The sequence below is a fragment of the Mya arenaria genome, chromosome 17 (genome assembly GCF_026914265.1).
Source record: "Mya arenaria isolate MELC-2E11 chromosome 17, ASM2691426v1".
Lineage (NCBI taxonomy): Eukaryota > Metazoa > Mollusca > Bivalvia > Myida > Myidae > Mya > Mya arenaria.
The window spans coordinates 51406397-51422012 of record NC_069138.1 but is presented as its reverse complement, the minus strand read 5'-3'; the positions used below and the strand labels follow the sequence as shown (position 1 = coordinate 51422012).

The window sequence follows — 15616 nt, the reverse complement described above, 5'->3', positions numbered from 1 at the left end:
CATTAGCTTGTCCTATTTGTGTTCGTCTATTAGAATTTTAAATAATTATTGAGGAAAAAATAATATACTCAATACGGAAAACATCTCATGCTTATGAAGTTAACTTTTAAATACTATAAAAACATAAATGTCACGAACACATTCTTAGAAACTACCAGGAAAATAAGGAATGGCTCTTGAAATAAAACATTCCAAATATACAACTAGTTCGAATAGCTATGTTGGCCTAAAAGTCAATATGATTTCTCTTTTAATGGTTTACAGAAGAATCCAGCAATTTGTTGGTATTACAGATACAATGTGAGTTCCAAGAGCGATCAAATATCACATTAAGAGTACATAATAGTTTTTCAGGTAGGCATTTACAATATATTTAAACAGTTTCCTAGAGTATGAGGACCTTAGAACGGATAATTTACTGTCTATATCATGGTCGACTAATTGACGTGGAATTATTTCGTTCAGGTGTAACAAACGTAGATCACTGTAACGATTGCATTCAAAAAGAAAATGTTATAAATAATAACTCATGAAACTCACCTGAAAACAATAATTGTAAACATGCGCAAACTATACCACAACATCATCATAAAGAGCAATATAAACTAGAAATAAAACTAATGAAATAAATAACAAATATGCACCAAGAAACACTAACATCTTCAATGTTAAAGAAGATCAAAGACTAGACGATATATCACAATGTAAGTATATCAGTATGTGTGTACCAAACTCTCAATCAAACTCTGGTAAAAGACCGAAGGCGGGACTCCGTAAGCGGCATAGACTGCGCTATGTTTCATTCAAAATTGTGAAGAAATAGTGAAGTTATCTTTGTTTAAAGATGCACTCTTACTCCCAAATAAGATTACCACAATTAATACAATTGTTTTCATATACCAAAAAGGATGAATACATGTCGAAATAAATGGTTTTTATGAAGGATAGAGAGTTTAATTTGAAAGAAATGTGCAAAAAACATGGTATTTCTACCTTATGAGACAAAAGTAAATCGCAGTAAATCTTTTAGCATTCACCAATCATTTAATATTTTGTGCATATTCAGCTATTAAATACACGATAACAAACTAGTTATCAGTAGTTAATATTTTCCATAAATGCATTATTTAGGAAGTAGTTAAAGGTTTATCAATTAAAATTTATATAGATATACATGGATATTTATTGGTTTTGAATAAGAGTGTCACTTTAAAGTCTTCATTCGAAGCAAAAATGTTGTCCTCCGACGTAGCATGTATGATGCAATTTATTACGTGGTTTACACACACTGTATATCACAATTAAAAACTCTGTTGCGAGCAGGAGGCCTTCAGGGAACTCATGACAACGTTTCAGCTTAACATCTTTGTTGTTGATAGCTACACTTATGACTTGTGTGCTGTTACTAGATGTCCTCCAAAACTCGTCTTGTCATAGCCAACCAATTCGTGCTGTCCATGAGGCCACTTAATCATAAAGGACACTGTGTCCCCTTTCTGAATTCTGAAAGTGCCATGGACCGTGCCTTGGTCGGAAGTGTCCATACTCGACTCGGACAATTGTCTTCGATCGCTCACTGCAGTCACTGTTGTTTCATCGTGAACCACAATGCTTCCTTCAACATAATAACCGTTTGCCGCTAAAATAGTGGCGCTGAAGACATACACTCCGCCTATTGGTGCAATAAATATGCCTGTCCGTATATCAAAACCGTTTCCTATATTTGTAATCACGTGGTCAAAATTGATTGGTTGGTTAGTGTGAAATTTCTCTGATTTCTTCTTCAGCACGACTTGAAACGCGACTTCTGGTTTCCTACGCCGTACACGTCTTCGTGGAGCTGCAACAAGGAAGGAAACCACGTGACTGCAGTGGTGACAATGATTTCATTCAATGATTACCACTTATATGGAATTGAAAAGTCGCCAAAGCAATTATTGCAATTTTTCGCGATCATTTGAATGAGGTTTTCAAGTTATATTTATTTTTAAAACAATAAAATCCAATCACTGGTCAACTCATCGTTTGCTTGACAACTGGCGACTGGTCAATTACTATTAAACATGACTCATGCCGAAACACCCGGATGTTAATATTTAACCAATGGTAATATTTACTTGTCACATAGAAACACTCGACAAACAAGCACACGTGTACTTGGATTCATGTTACCTACGTTGTAAAAAGTATGTCTATTTCTTAAACCTAAAGATGCACTCTTACTCCCAAATAAGATTTACCACAATTGATGCATTTGTTTAAATATACAAAAAAGAATGAATGCATGTCAAACACAGTGGTTCTTATGATGGATACCGTGTTTAATTTGTACAGGAAACCTTAAAAGACTATAATAGACCACAGTAAATCTTTTAGCACTTTTAGCATTCACCAATTATTTAATATTTGTACGTTTTCAGCTATTAAATACACGGTTACAATCGTGTTATCAGTTACTAATATTTTCCATAAACTCATAACTTTGTAAGTAGTAAAAGGTTTATCACTCAAAAGTTATGTTTGTTATACATTTGTAAGTGTTGAATTTGAATAAGACTGTCACTTTAAGTTAGTGATTAGACGCAATTACTGACCGACTGACGAAACCTTGGATGGGACGTAGACATTAAGAAAATGAAAAATCGCGATCTTGTTTTAGGTTTATATTGTTTAAACATGGTTTAATTCTAAAACATGTGTCTTACTTCAGATTTACCCACCAATTAAGAGCCTTTCTTCCGAATGACAAGATAACATTCGCAATGATGGCCATGCTTAATCCGAATCGTCTGATTAAACAGTATAATGATAATATGATTTACAAGCACTGGTTTGATATGTTTCAAAATCCGTCAAAAGCATTGACATGCAGTAAAATATTACTTACAATAATGTATAAGACTTATAGGAAAATAAAGACAATTTGAAAATGGTTTGAATGCAAAGTTTAGATAAATAAATATACATGTAAGTTGAAAATAGTTTAAATACGGTGTTTAGGTAAATAAATATAATTTGAAAATGGATTAAATTCGATGTTTAGGTAAATAAGTATAATTTGAAAATGTTTTAAAATCGATGTTTAGGAAAATAAGTATAATTTGAAAATGGTTTGATTGAAATTAATTATTTACTGACTACAATTATTCTTCATTGTAACATACCTCTCTTCTGGATATTGTGTTCTTTAGTTTCCCCAGTAGCATGAAGTGTACACTGTTCCCTCATTAGTGTCACTTCTTCTTTTAGGGTTTTAACCTCCTTCATTAATTGAAGCACATGGACGTTTAAATCATTTTGACTATCAATATTTTTACCAAGATTCCCTATATCTTCATTTTTGCCGTCTAATAAATCATTAATCTTATGCACAGAAACTCCTTCAATTTCAAAAATAAGAGAAAAACAGAGCAACACAAGATATGTTCGAATAACTCTTGACTCCATCTTGCCTTACTGAAATGTAAACCTTCGTCGACTGCTTGTTATTTTATAGTGGTTACTGCGCATGACGTCATCTTCGCGCAGCATGAAGCATACACTATATATATAGCAAATATTTCCGCCCGCGCTCTATTCCAATAGAAGAAGAAGAAATTAATTAACTATAAACTTACAGCTTAAGAGAAATTTTAATTATTTTAAAATAATGCTGAAACCTGTTGATAAACTAGGAATAAAATAAGGATTTACTAAACCTTTCTTGAATATGGTTAACCTTAAAGCTGCACTCTCACAGATTGAACGTTTTGACATTTTTTTATTTATTTTTTGTCATGAAACTAGCCAATTTATGCGAAAATGCATGCAAACCATTCATATAAGACTGCTGACAAAACATAAGTGACAGTTTTTTCTATTTAAGTTCAAAAATATATGTTTTGTGCATTTTTCTTAAACCGTTAGAAACGCTTTAAGCCATAAAACATTAGTTTTCAAACTGAAATATGAAAATCTGCGATCTAATATTTTGTCAGCATTCTTTTATCACTAGTTTGCAGATATTAACGCAAAAATTTGCTTATTCCAAGACAAAAAGTTGTAAAAACGGCAAATCTGTGAGCGTGCAGCTCTAAGGCACTTTTTATTGCTGTCATATTTTCTGTATTGAAATATATTGTAATTTTACATGGAAGCTCACAATCTGTACAAGTGTATATAAATTTTGTTTTATCTTTGGCCTTGCTACTTAAATACTGTGAGTCTATATAGACTTCAAAAGAGTCTTTGATGTTGTTGAACATAAACATACATAAAGCCGGATTCACTTCAAAAGATGAATATCTTTATCTCGAATACGTTGGCAAGTTTTTTCTAAGCGTCTTCACAGGTATATAGAGGATAATTGTTTGTTTCAGTGTAAGATCATAATATATTTCACCGAGTGAAAACCGTTATTTATATTTCACAAACAGCGTAGATACTAGTGAAATATTTAGTTTTTGGTGTCCACAATGTGAAATGTATTGCGATCTAACACTGAAACAAACAATATATAATAGTTTTTTATTATTATTATTTGCATAAGAATGATTCTAAAAGGCATTTTGATAGTGTTTTTTTTCAGACATGCGCACCAAAGTGTTAGCGAAATTTACGGCATTTCGGAAATGACGTCGTTGTGTCCAAGCCCGGTGCTCGCTTATTACAAAGTCATTTCAAGACGAAAACCATATAATAAAATTGCTGAAAGTGTTGACTAAAATCCAATAACCTACCAGCGAATAGCCTTTAGAAGAATTTTTCATTTTTAGTTTCAGCTTATTCTGACTGATACTTATTATCATTGTTACGAAACTCATATGTTGACCAATCAAATGAATGGGTGAAGTTTCTGCTGGTGACACATCCGTTAAAGGTCGTGTTTATGAATGGAAGAGGGAAACAAATACAAATAGTGGTTTTAGAAACAAATACAAACTTATTTGAATAATGTCACGTTAAGCTTTGATGACAATACGAATGTGGTTTGTTTTTCTCTTTTAGAACAATGTAAATGAAACTATTCGAATGTGTTTCATGGAAACTAATTTATATGCAATAAAAGATGATTTAAGTCAGACAAAGTAACTTTATTCATATCATAAAAGATACTTGAAAGTCGAGGGTTTCGCTTTCGCACCAATAGAAAAGCTAAAGAGGTAAAATAAGTCAAATTGTCATTACTGATAACAAAAGCGAAACTTAATAAGAAGTCAGGGGCGGATCCTGGATTGGACTTTAGAGGGAGCGTAGCTAAGGGACGTAATATTTTGATTGGCGCTCCTCCACCAGAACTCTTTATTTTGGTTTAAAGAGTTTGGTTTTCTGGTCCGAAATGGTGCATTTTGAGCGTATTATATTACCTTTTATATTAAAATAAAAAGTAAACTTGGAAGACTTATGAGGGGGGGGGGGGTGCGTCCCCCTGGCCCCTGGATCCGCTAGTGGAGCTGAACTTTTTTAATCAAGAGGACAACAATCAGAACACTTTCACAATATCCTTTATTTTAAACACAGTTGATTGCGAGGTCAAAGTTGATAAACGTAAAAGGATTTATTAGTATGCCTAAGTATTTTTCCAAATTACATATCGGTAACATTATTGATCAGGAAATTTAAACTTTGCTCTTTACTTTTTTGGTATGCATTAATGTTTTGTCAATTCAAATGTGTTGCATATCTTTAGTTTTAAAAACAGTCATATTTAAATAAATAAATCGATTGATTAATACTCGAATGGCGTACCGGCAATTCATTTTGTATTTCTATTTAAAGTACGTATTTTAATTTCACACAGCATCGTTAAGTTGCAGTACATTGGCATTCAGAAATGGGCCGTTTTATTTGTATATAGAAAGCCTATACACTATTGTATCGCCTTTTACGAAAATATTGAATAACCTAATCATGTTCAATAAAGTGGAAAGAAATGAATGAATAATTAAAATTCAGTGACAGCAGATTAACACACAATAGCATGTGTGCGCTAGCAAAACTATTAAGATTCTTTCTCGTGAGTTTAAAGAAGGATAAAGTTGTTTGCATTTTTGTATCTAGAAATCCCCTTTTGTCAGTGTATACACTTTCTTGTTGACAACTTGAATGGGTTGTGTTAATTTCCGCAAATGTTTTTCCTAGTCAGTTAAACAAGTGGGTCGTGATATTCATATGTAGCTCATTTGAACAACGTAACTATTAATGGTTTAAACTCTTTAAAACAACAAACGATTGCGAAACAAGTTATTACAACATTACAGTTATCACTCACGTTTGCATGATGTAACGCGAAAGTGTTGTCTTGTGTCTACCGGAGTACCTGGAAGAAACCCACTTGTCCGGCTTGGTGACCACACACATAACGCACATGATTTAATTGTGAGAACAATAAGTGCTCAAAGCTCACCCAACGATGTTGCGTTTATGCGAGCACGGTATTTTGTGGCATCTTGGTGGTGTTGACGAGTTGAAATGATGGAAAATTCTAACAACAAGAGCTCAGTTCCTGATGATCATACATCCCGAGACAAGTTATTTTCGACCACAACCTGTTTCCGATCGGCCCCGGAAAATATGTAAAACGGCACTTCGAAAGCGCATGACTTCCGGTAAAACATCATCTGATTGTTTACTATCACAGCAGGACTGTTGAAAAACTTCTTGTTAAAATAAAATTGAAATTCTAGTGATACAAAACTTCAGTTTTACTTGTAACAACATCTATTAGTCGTGTTTTGTTAATGAGAAATAAAACCACTGATTAAGAATAATTTCACGTGTAAAACACATGTTAAAACTTGTGTTATTTTATGTCTGTCAGATTTTACATATATACAAGGGCCAATACCCTATTCCCTACCACTGTCTAAGTATATCGCACAACATTAAAAGCGCTTCAAAATAGGTTATATTGCTTATATTTTGCTTTTACTAAAGTTTATGAAATTTATCTACAAGTAACCTAATGGACTATCAGTTTACATTACTTTATAGTTTATACATATTGCAGCCGAGGCAGGTCTTAAAAAAGGTCATACAGAGTGGGGTCAGTGTTACCAGGGTTCATGATGGGTGCATTTATTCTTTTGTACCCATGTGAACGCCATTAGAAGATTATGCATTCCGTTGCACCTCTTGTGGTGATAAGTAACTTTAAAGTAACTGTATGGCAAATATGTAAATATTTTGAACTAAAAGTTACTTTAAGCATTTGAAACAGGTCAATACAAATTAACAACTTGAAAATGAAAATATTGTTCACATATTTTGTTGTGAAGTATAGTTTAAGGTCATGGTCGAAAATAGTTTGTATTGAGGCCAAATAACCACATGTGACAGCTGCCGTTTTGGATGCAAAATGTAAAGAACAGACGATTGATATGGATTTGAAAGGTTTTTTAAAGATAAATGATTGCTTTAAATGAAACACACAAACATTTATTTTTTATTATTTCTCAGTTATTATGCACAAGAAAATAATCTTTATGCGGTCGAAAAGAGGAACAACCGGGACATTTTGACGCCCTACAATAAATCTGATAATACAGTACAGTGACATTTCCTTTGTAGGAGTGAACTAAATAACATTCAGCAAAAACACACACCATTGATTTTAAATAAAAAAACATATTTACCACACAACAATGTTTTATTTAGACGTTTTTTTTTCAAACAATAACCTATGTTTAAAACATAACAAATATAAGTATATAGTTATTATATATCGTATGTAATGACTTGCACAGCACGTGGAAAATAAAAACATGAATTTCTTGGCAGTATTTATTTGAAAAACTACAGAAACAAGCTTAGTAGCTAAAAGTTTAAACATAGACTTCGTTTACTGGCACAGGGTAAACGCCAAAGTCATAGAACACAAAAAAATAATCACAAACAAGAAACATGAAACAACAGCACAAATCTCCACAAACAACACAGTGCATATATACTATATAAAAAAACTAGGTGTAATTATCAAGGATTGATAGGAACCGCCTTGGAACGGTCAGGCTAATAATTACATTCGAGTTTAGATAATTTCAAAAAGGCTACGGTATCGACATACAAAACTTATAATCCATCGAATACAATTTTAACTCAAGTAACATTATCATAGAGCAATTATATATTACAATGAACTGAATGTGTAACTGACCGATGAATTCATGTTCACGCATCTATCTAAAACATTTGCAAACATCAATACAGAATGGTTACGGCATAAAAACACTACAGTGCATCAAAAAAAGCATAAAGCATAAAAACAACATGATTTCAGGTTCATGAAAAAGTTCCTAAAAGATATATGTCCTTGAAAACATTTCTCCTTAGACTTCTGATACCTGCGCTAAACTATAATACACACTTTATCACATGTTTATTATGTATATCACCTTTCAAACAGTGCACATCTGCCCCTTGTTTCCCACATGTTCGGAAACATTTTATCAGCAGCACTAGCGGATTGAAGAGGGGGGCGCACCCGACGCACGCCTGATCTAAAATTGTCCTAGTTTGCGTTTTAATCCAATATGGGAGAAAAAGGTAGTCAAATACGCTAAAAATATACCATTTACGACTACAAATTGTTAAAATTGTCTTGAGGGAGTAACCTTATCCCCACATGCAAGCAGTTTATGGGATATACTTTCGGTTCGGAAGCAGGGGCGTATGTCAAAATGTTGCGCCCCAAATAACGCCAATTGCTGGATCTGCCCCTGAACAGCACCACTCTCAGTGAAGAAGTGTTTCATATCATCCGGAAGTTCAGATTCCGCAATCGCACTGTAGCATATCGTAATGTAAGAAAGCGTTTATAATCATGAAGAGCAATACCTAGCAACACAGGTCAAGAACGTTCTTTTATTATGTGTGTTCTGACTGAATACTTTCACTTTCTACGTATAAGGGTGTTAGTTTACAAAACATTTGAGATTTGATAATGGTGTTGTTGAAAAATGCATTTGGCATGATCAGTGATCGCAATCTCTTTCAATGTGTGTAATGTATGTCTCGCATTATTACCCTTTCCACGTGCACTTATTCAAAATGAAGCGTTTGAAAATGGGATTGTGTTAGGTCCGCTTCCACTCTACGCTTCCACTCTCGCCATGTTAGCTCTTGCAAAATGCCATTTCTAAATATGCAGAGACACAACATTTGTATTGGCTGAACCTACAACTCAAGATATATAAAGGCAAACGCGGCTAGCGCCCAGTGTATGCCATACTCTTTCTGTCCATGTCGTTTTGGCGTGTACGCTCTCACAAGGCCCCCCCCCACCCCCACTAACTCGTCTTATAATAGCCTTTCACTTCATTTTGTCTCTTAAAATGCCACTGTTATTCAAAATCAATACATACACAAGTATAACAAACATAAAGTTTGATAGATAAACCTTTAACTACTTATTAAATAATGCATTTATGAAAAACATTAATTACTGATAACAAGACTATTAGCGTGTATTTAACAGCTGAAAACGCAAAAATATGCGAAATATATGTCAATGTGCGATGGCCGTGCTGATTTGGAACACCGTGAAGCCCATCAGAGACTTGCACGGTCAATGAACGATGGCCGTGCTGATTTGGAACACCGTGAAGCCCATCAGAGACTTGCACGGTCAATGAACGATGGCCGTGCGGATTTGGAACACCGTAAAGCCCATCAGAGACTTGCACGGTCAATGTACGATGGCCGTGCTGATTTGGAACACCATGAAGCCCGTCAGCGATTCGCACAGTCAAAGTACGATAGCCGTGCGGATTTGGAACACCGTGAAGCCCATCAGAGACTTGCACGGTCAATGAACGATGGCCGTGCTGATTTGGAACACCGTGAAGCCCGTCAGAGACTTACACGGTCAATGTACGATGCCCGGGCGGATTTGGAACACCGTTAAGCCCGTCAGAGACTTGCAAGGTCAATGTACGATGGCCGTTCGGATTTTGAACACCGTGAAGCCCGTCAGCGATTCGCACGGTCAATGTACGATGGCCGGGCGGATTTGGAACACCGTGAAGCCCGTCAGAGACTTGCACGGTCAATGTGAGATGGCCGTGCGGATTTGGAACACCGTGAAGCCCGTCAGAGACTTGCACGGTCAATGTACGATGGCCGTGCGGATTTGGAACACCATTAAGCCCGTCAGCGATTCGCACGGTCAGTGAACGATGGCCGTACGGTACTACGGTAACATTATTTAATAAATCTTAATTCATTATTTCTGGATGTATTCACAACAGCTGTATGGCTACAAATGATAAACTTTCAGGTATCGCCGAACTGGTTTATTCGTGTCGTACAGACACCGTGCGGACACCGTAAGGGCGCCTTACGAACACATTAGCACGTAATTCATAAGATTGCATCCTCTAACGTGGAAGGTAGGCATGTGACCACAAGCTACTTAATCGTAAAACTGTCACCGCATTTTCAAACTCAAATTATTATATTTTTTTTAATAAAAATGATCAAATATTATTATTCTAAACTAAAAATTACGTTGCCAAAAATGTGAAAAAAATCTCACGTGAGAATATATAGATATTACAAAGTGCATATTTATAAAGAAAAAATAAAATTTCAATTATTTTTCACATTTTGGCATCGTTATTTGTACTTTGGCATTTAAAAAAATGAGTTGAGTTTGAAAATCCAGTGCCTGTGAATCGTACTGGCTTCTTATGGATATGTGACCGAGGTATTAGGTAAATGGTTGGACGAACTATAAACTGACCTTGCGCTTTAGGATGGAACATCGATCGGTTGATTTTGAAGTACATTCACATTTCTTTTTCTGAACTTGGGTTTAGTTTTCCTTTTATAAAAGTTCTTTATGCTTTATATTTGCCCATCCCATAAGACCATTTCTATGTAAAGGCAAGATAACATTGGTTGTACTAATGAATCATTGAACCCTAATTAGAACTAAAAGTATGACGCTTGCACTAAATGGTACGAGCTTTTTTAATTCTACGTGGGTTTAAAAATAATGGGATAAATGGAACTGAAAATTAATACTCTAAATGTGGTACTGAAAGTTAGTATTAATCACTCGACCGAAATGAGATCATACCTTTTTCTTCGTATATATCTTTATATATCATTATAAACTCAGGTAGACGCATGGTGATAAACATTAATTGAATTAACTGTTAAACCTTCCATGAAATAGGGTAAACTTAAAAGACTGCCTCTATAGCTCAGATGTATAGCGTTCGCTTCGGTGTGTAAATTCGGGGCTTCAAACCCCGGCCGCGTTAAACCGACATATGTTAAAATATGGTTGCCAAACGCTCGGCATTGAAATGGTAGTTCTGGGGAAATGGTTCACTTTGTACAGTTAAAACGCAGGAGAGTTGTATTCCGTGTAAAGGTGCTTTACACACACATTGAAGAACCAAGAGGTCACTTTGTTCGGTTAGGTTTCTAGAGCTAGGTTACTGCCACCGGGTCTCTTGTATCTAACTTGGTTAGGTTTCTAGAGCTAGGTTACTGCCACCAAGTCTCTTGCATCTCACTTGGTTTGGTTTCTAGAGCTAGGTTACTGCCACCGGGTCTCTTGTATCTCACTTGGCTAGGTTTCTAGAGCTAGGTTACTGCCACCGGGTCTCTTGTATCTAACTTGGTTAGGTTTCTAGAGCTAGGTTACTGCCACCGGGTCTCTTGTATCTAACTTGGTTAGGTTTCTAGAGCTAGGTTACTGCCACCGGATCTCTTGTATCTCACTTGGTTAGGTTTCTAGAGCTAGGTTACTGCCACCGGGTCTCTTGTATCTAACTTGGTACTGCCACCGGGTCTCTTGTATCTAACTTGGTTAGGTTTCTAGAGCTAGGTTACTGCCACCGAGTCTCTTGTATCTAGCTTGGTTAGGTTTCTAGAGCTAGGTTACTGCCACCGAGTCTCTGGTATCTAGCTTGGTTAGGTTTCTAGAGCTAAGTTACTGCCACCGAGTCTCTTGTATCTCACTTGGTTAGGTTTCTAGAGCTAGGTTACTGCCACCGGGTCTCTTGTATCTAACTTGGTTAGGTTTCTAGAGCTAGGTTACTGCCACCGAGTCTCTTGTATCTAACTTGGTTAGGTTTCTAGAGCTAGGTTACTGCCACCGAGTCTCTTGTATCTAGCTTGGTTAGGTTTCTAGAGCTAGGTTACTGCCACCGGGTCTCTTGTATCTAACTTGGTTAGGTTTCTAGAGCTAGGTTACTGCCACCGAGTCTCTTGTATATAACTTGGTTAGGTTTCTAGAGCTAGGTTACTGCCACCGAGTCTCTTGTATCTAACTTGGTTAGGTTTCTAGAGCTAGGTTACTGCCACCGGGTCTCTTGTATCTAACTTGGTTAGGTTTCTAGAGCTAGGTTACTGCCACCGGGTCTCTTGTATCTAACTTGGTTAGGTTTCTAGAGCTAGGTTACTGCCACCGGGTCTCTTGTATATAACTTGGTTAGGTTTCTAGAGCTAGGTTACTGCCACCGGGTCTCTTGTATATAACTTGGTTAGGTTTCTAGAGCTAGGTTACTGCCACCGGATCTCTTGTATCTAACTTGGTTAGGTTTCTAGAGCTAGGTTACTGCCACCGAGTCTCTTGTATCTAGCTTGGTTAGGTTTCTAGAGCTAGGTTACTGCCACCGAGTCTCTTGTATCTAACTTGGTTAGGTTTCTAGAGCTAGGTTACTGCCACCGGGTCTCTTGTATCTAACTTGGTTAGGTTTCTAGAGCTAGGTTACTGCCACCGGGTCTCTTGTATCTCACTTGGCTAGGTTTCTAGAGCTAGGTTACTGCCACCGGGTCTCTTGTATCTAACTTGGCTAGGTTTCTAGAGCTAGGTTACTGCCACCGGGTCTCTTGTATCTAGCTTGGTTAGGTTTCTAGAGCTAGGTTACTGCCACCGGATCTCTGTATCTAACTTGGTTAGGTTTCTAGAGCTAGGTTACTGCCACCGGATCTCTTGTATCTAACTTGGTTAGGTTTCTAGAGCTAGGTTACTGCCACCGGGTCTCTTGTATCTCACTTTCTTTTTTCAAGTCTCCTAATGCCTGGATTTTAAAATGAAGTCACTTCTTTCTCATGGCATTTATGTTATTTAAACAAAATTGAAGTCATGGTGACGTCGCGATGAGGTCATAATGCAGCCAAAAAGCGCCGGCAGAATGTGATAAACTCAAACAAACAAACAAACAGGTAAGCTAAAAGGAAATACCATAGTTTCTGTATTGAAGATATTGCAATTCTACATGGAACACAAAACTGGTAGCGTGTCTCAATTCTTCACGTTCAATGCCACTGGATTTTTCCAAGACTATTTTCACCCCTGACATTTTCAAGTTACACAATAATATAAGTATGCACATTAATGCATTTGCGCTGAAGGGCTTGGATGCACAGACACTTGCTCGCAATCCATGTTTAAAAACAGTAAACGGTTTACGAGAAATACAACTTTGTATCCCATAGTTACCGTGGGCGAGTTTAATTATCAGCAGTATTTAATCTGGGAGTAGAGTTTGTTATTGGTCCCAGGTGTATCTTACGCATTAATTATTATAAAAACATAGTTTATGCCTTCTATATTGCAAAATTGTTTAAATGCACATGTAAAGACATTTAACAAGGCATAATTCTACCTAAGTATTTAAATGTTCTTCATTATGAACGCAAATCTTAAACTCACGTTGGTAAGCTTCTTCCTTCAAAGTGCTTTTACATGTACCTCTAATTATTCTAAAAGTATAAGATGCGGAAGGCATTTGTACAGCGCTTATTACTAATGCACCAGTCCATTGTAACCAAGCCCCACTCACCCAAGTCCGGGGGTATACCGGGGATAGCCGGAGAAATTGGCCGTGTTTTTACCTTTCAGGTGGCCCCGCTGTGCTGGGTGAATGCGGTGGTTTTGTCTTTGCTTTAAATATAGCGGGGAATGGGCCTTACCTAGGGTCCCTGGGGTGCGGGGGCATTTGTCTGGGATTTTACCAGCTGTTCGTCCACGGGGCGGGGATTTTAGCCGGGGTTGGCTGGTCCGAAAGTCAAAGTCCCCGCTATTCCCGGACCTGGGGGGGGGGGGGGGGGGGGGGGGGGTCGTGGTTTCAATTGACTCTTGCATAAGCATTGGGTCACATGGATTGATAGTTAAGAAGTTAACAAGAATGGGATTTAAATGTGGATCATATAATTATATAAAACATTATTTTTCATAATCTGTGATAATGGTCCCAGATATACCGATGAAGATCAACATATTATAGATTGCGACAACGGTCTGACATGTCAGTTGTTTACATTGACACTTGCAATACTTAATGCACATGTGTGTTTAAGGTATTCAGATACATCTGGTTAGATTTTTTTAAATATGAGCCAAAATTCACTTCACATCATGATTATTTAGTGCTTACGTTCCAAATGCTATACATGAAACTAATTTCTTAGATCTTGAAATAACAAAGAGCGTAGAAATTACTCACACCAGTCTGAAAGTGGTATGTCAGTGGTCTAAGAGTGGTCTGACAGTGGAATAATAGTGGTTTGATAGTGGTCTGATAAGGCAACGCTGCCTGACAACTAAATATTAGCAGCGCTTTAATTTTAGCGACACAAACTATGAGGGCGGTCGTTATTTCTTACATCATCGCTATTCATTTACATTTATCAATTGCAATGATCATCAGTGAGTCACCCCGTTTGGAGTATATCTTGCGAAATATTAATATTGTAAATTATTTGATACCCTTCTTCGTCTTTTTTGCAGTGTATAAATCGTTTTAAGTACCCATTTAAACGTTTCAATGGCTTTTGTAACCAAATCCTTTCACTCATAAATATGCGCACGTCATTCCAATAGATAACCACTATCCAAACAAAAAGTTCTCAAATAGTTAAATAGAAGCCCATACTAGTATCAGAAGATAGCTTTAGAATACATTTGTAGTAGGCGTTGGCAAGGATATTTAACATTGTCGTTACAAATTGTCACAAATCTCACATTTTACCAATGTAGTGAATAGCCGATTTGTTATATATCTGTAGAGAGATGACATAGGTGGCACACCCGTTGGTCGTCGGGTGGGAGTTTTTTGGTTTAGAGAAAACAAGTACAAATTTCTTAAATATCACGTTAGTCTTTTACTACAATATGACTCATTATTTCGTCTGTAACTTGTATTATCGTTCTGAACAATGCAAATACTACTTAGTCTCATTTTCTAGTCAAAGCATTAAGAAGACTTTTAAGTAAACTGATTCGCTTTATCAACCGCCGCCAATCACGATGCTTTCTTAACTATTTCGACTATATGTGTACCATGCTGAAATTCTGTCTGCAAAATTAATATAGTGTCTTCTATATAATTGCAGTAACTGGCAGTATATTATTTAGTCTTAGTGAACATATTCAATACTGCTTAGCCGTAAAATAATATTTTCAATATATCAATATGGTTAGAACAAAATGCGAGCATGCACCACAATTAAGATGTTTTCCCCTGTTAAATCAAAGCCTAACCGTTTCCAAGATAGACACTCAAATGTGATGCCATCCGGACGGGCTGATGAGCATTACGCTGTCAGAATCATATTAACATTAATACTCCATTAATGCATTATTTTATAAAAGTTATTGGTGTAAAAGCAGCAGACG

The 15616-nt window shown here is 36.4% G+C and overlaps 1 protein-coding gene across 1 annotated transcript; it reads right to left on the bottom strand.

Moving 5' to 3' along the window:
- Positions 1-237: 237 nt before the first annotated feature.
- On the bottom strand, positions 238-3470 carry LOC128222761 (cerebellin-1-like). The gene is made up of 2 exons (XM_052931872.1): positions 3165-3470; positions 238-1840 (listed from the first exon to the last, which is right to left on the bottom strand). The coding sequence occupies exons 1-2, from the start codon at positions 3445-3447 to the stop codon at positions 1386-1388; spliced, it is 738 nt and encodes a 245-aa protein (XP_052787832.1). The 5' UTR covers positions 3448-3470; the 3' UTR covers positions 238-1385.
- Positions 3471-15616: the final 12146 nt, after the last annotated feature.

Excerpts from the sequence above, each read along its gene's own strand:
- LOC128222761 (XM_052931872.1), bottom strand. The coding sequence starts at position 3,447 with ATGGAGTCAAGAGTTATTCGAACATATCTTGTGTTGCTCTGTTTTTCT. Across the intron at positions 1,841-3,164 it reads ACACAATATCCAGAAGAGAG|CTCCACGAAGACGTGTACGG; the intron begins GTATGTTACAAT and ends TCCTTGTTGCAG.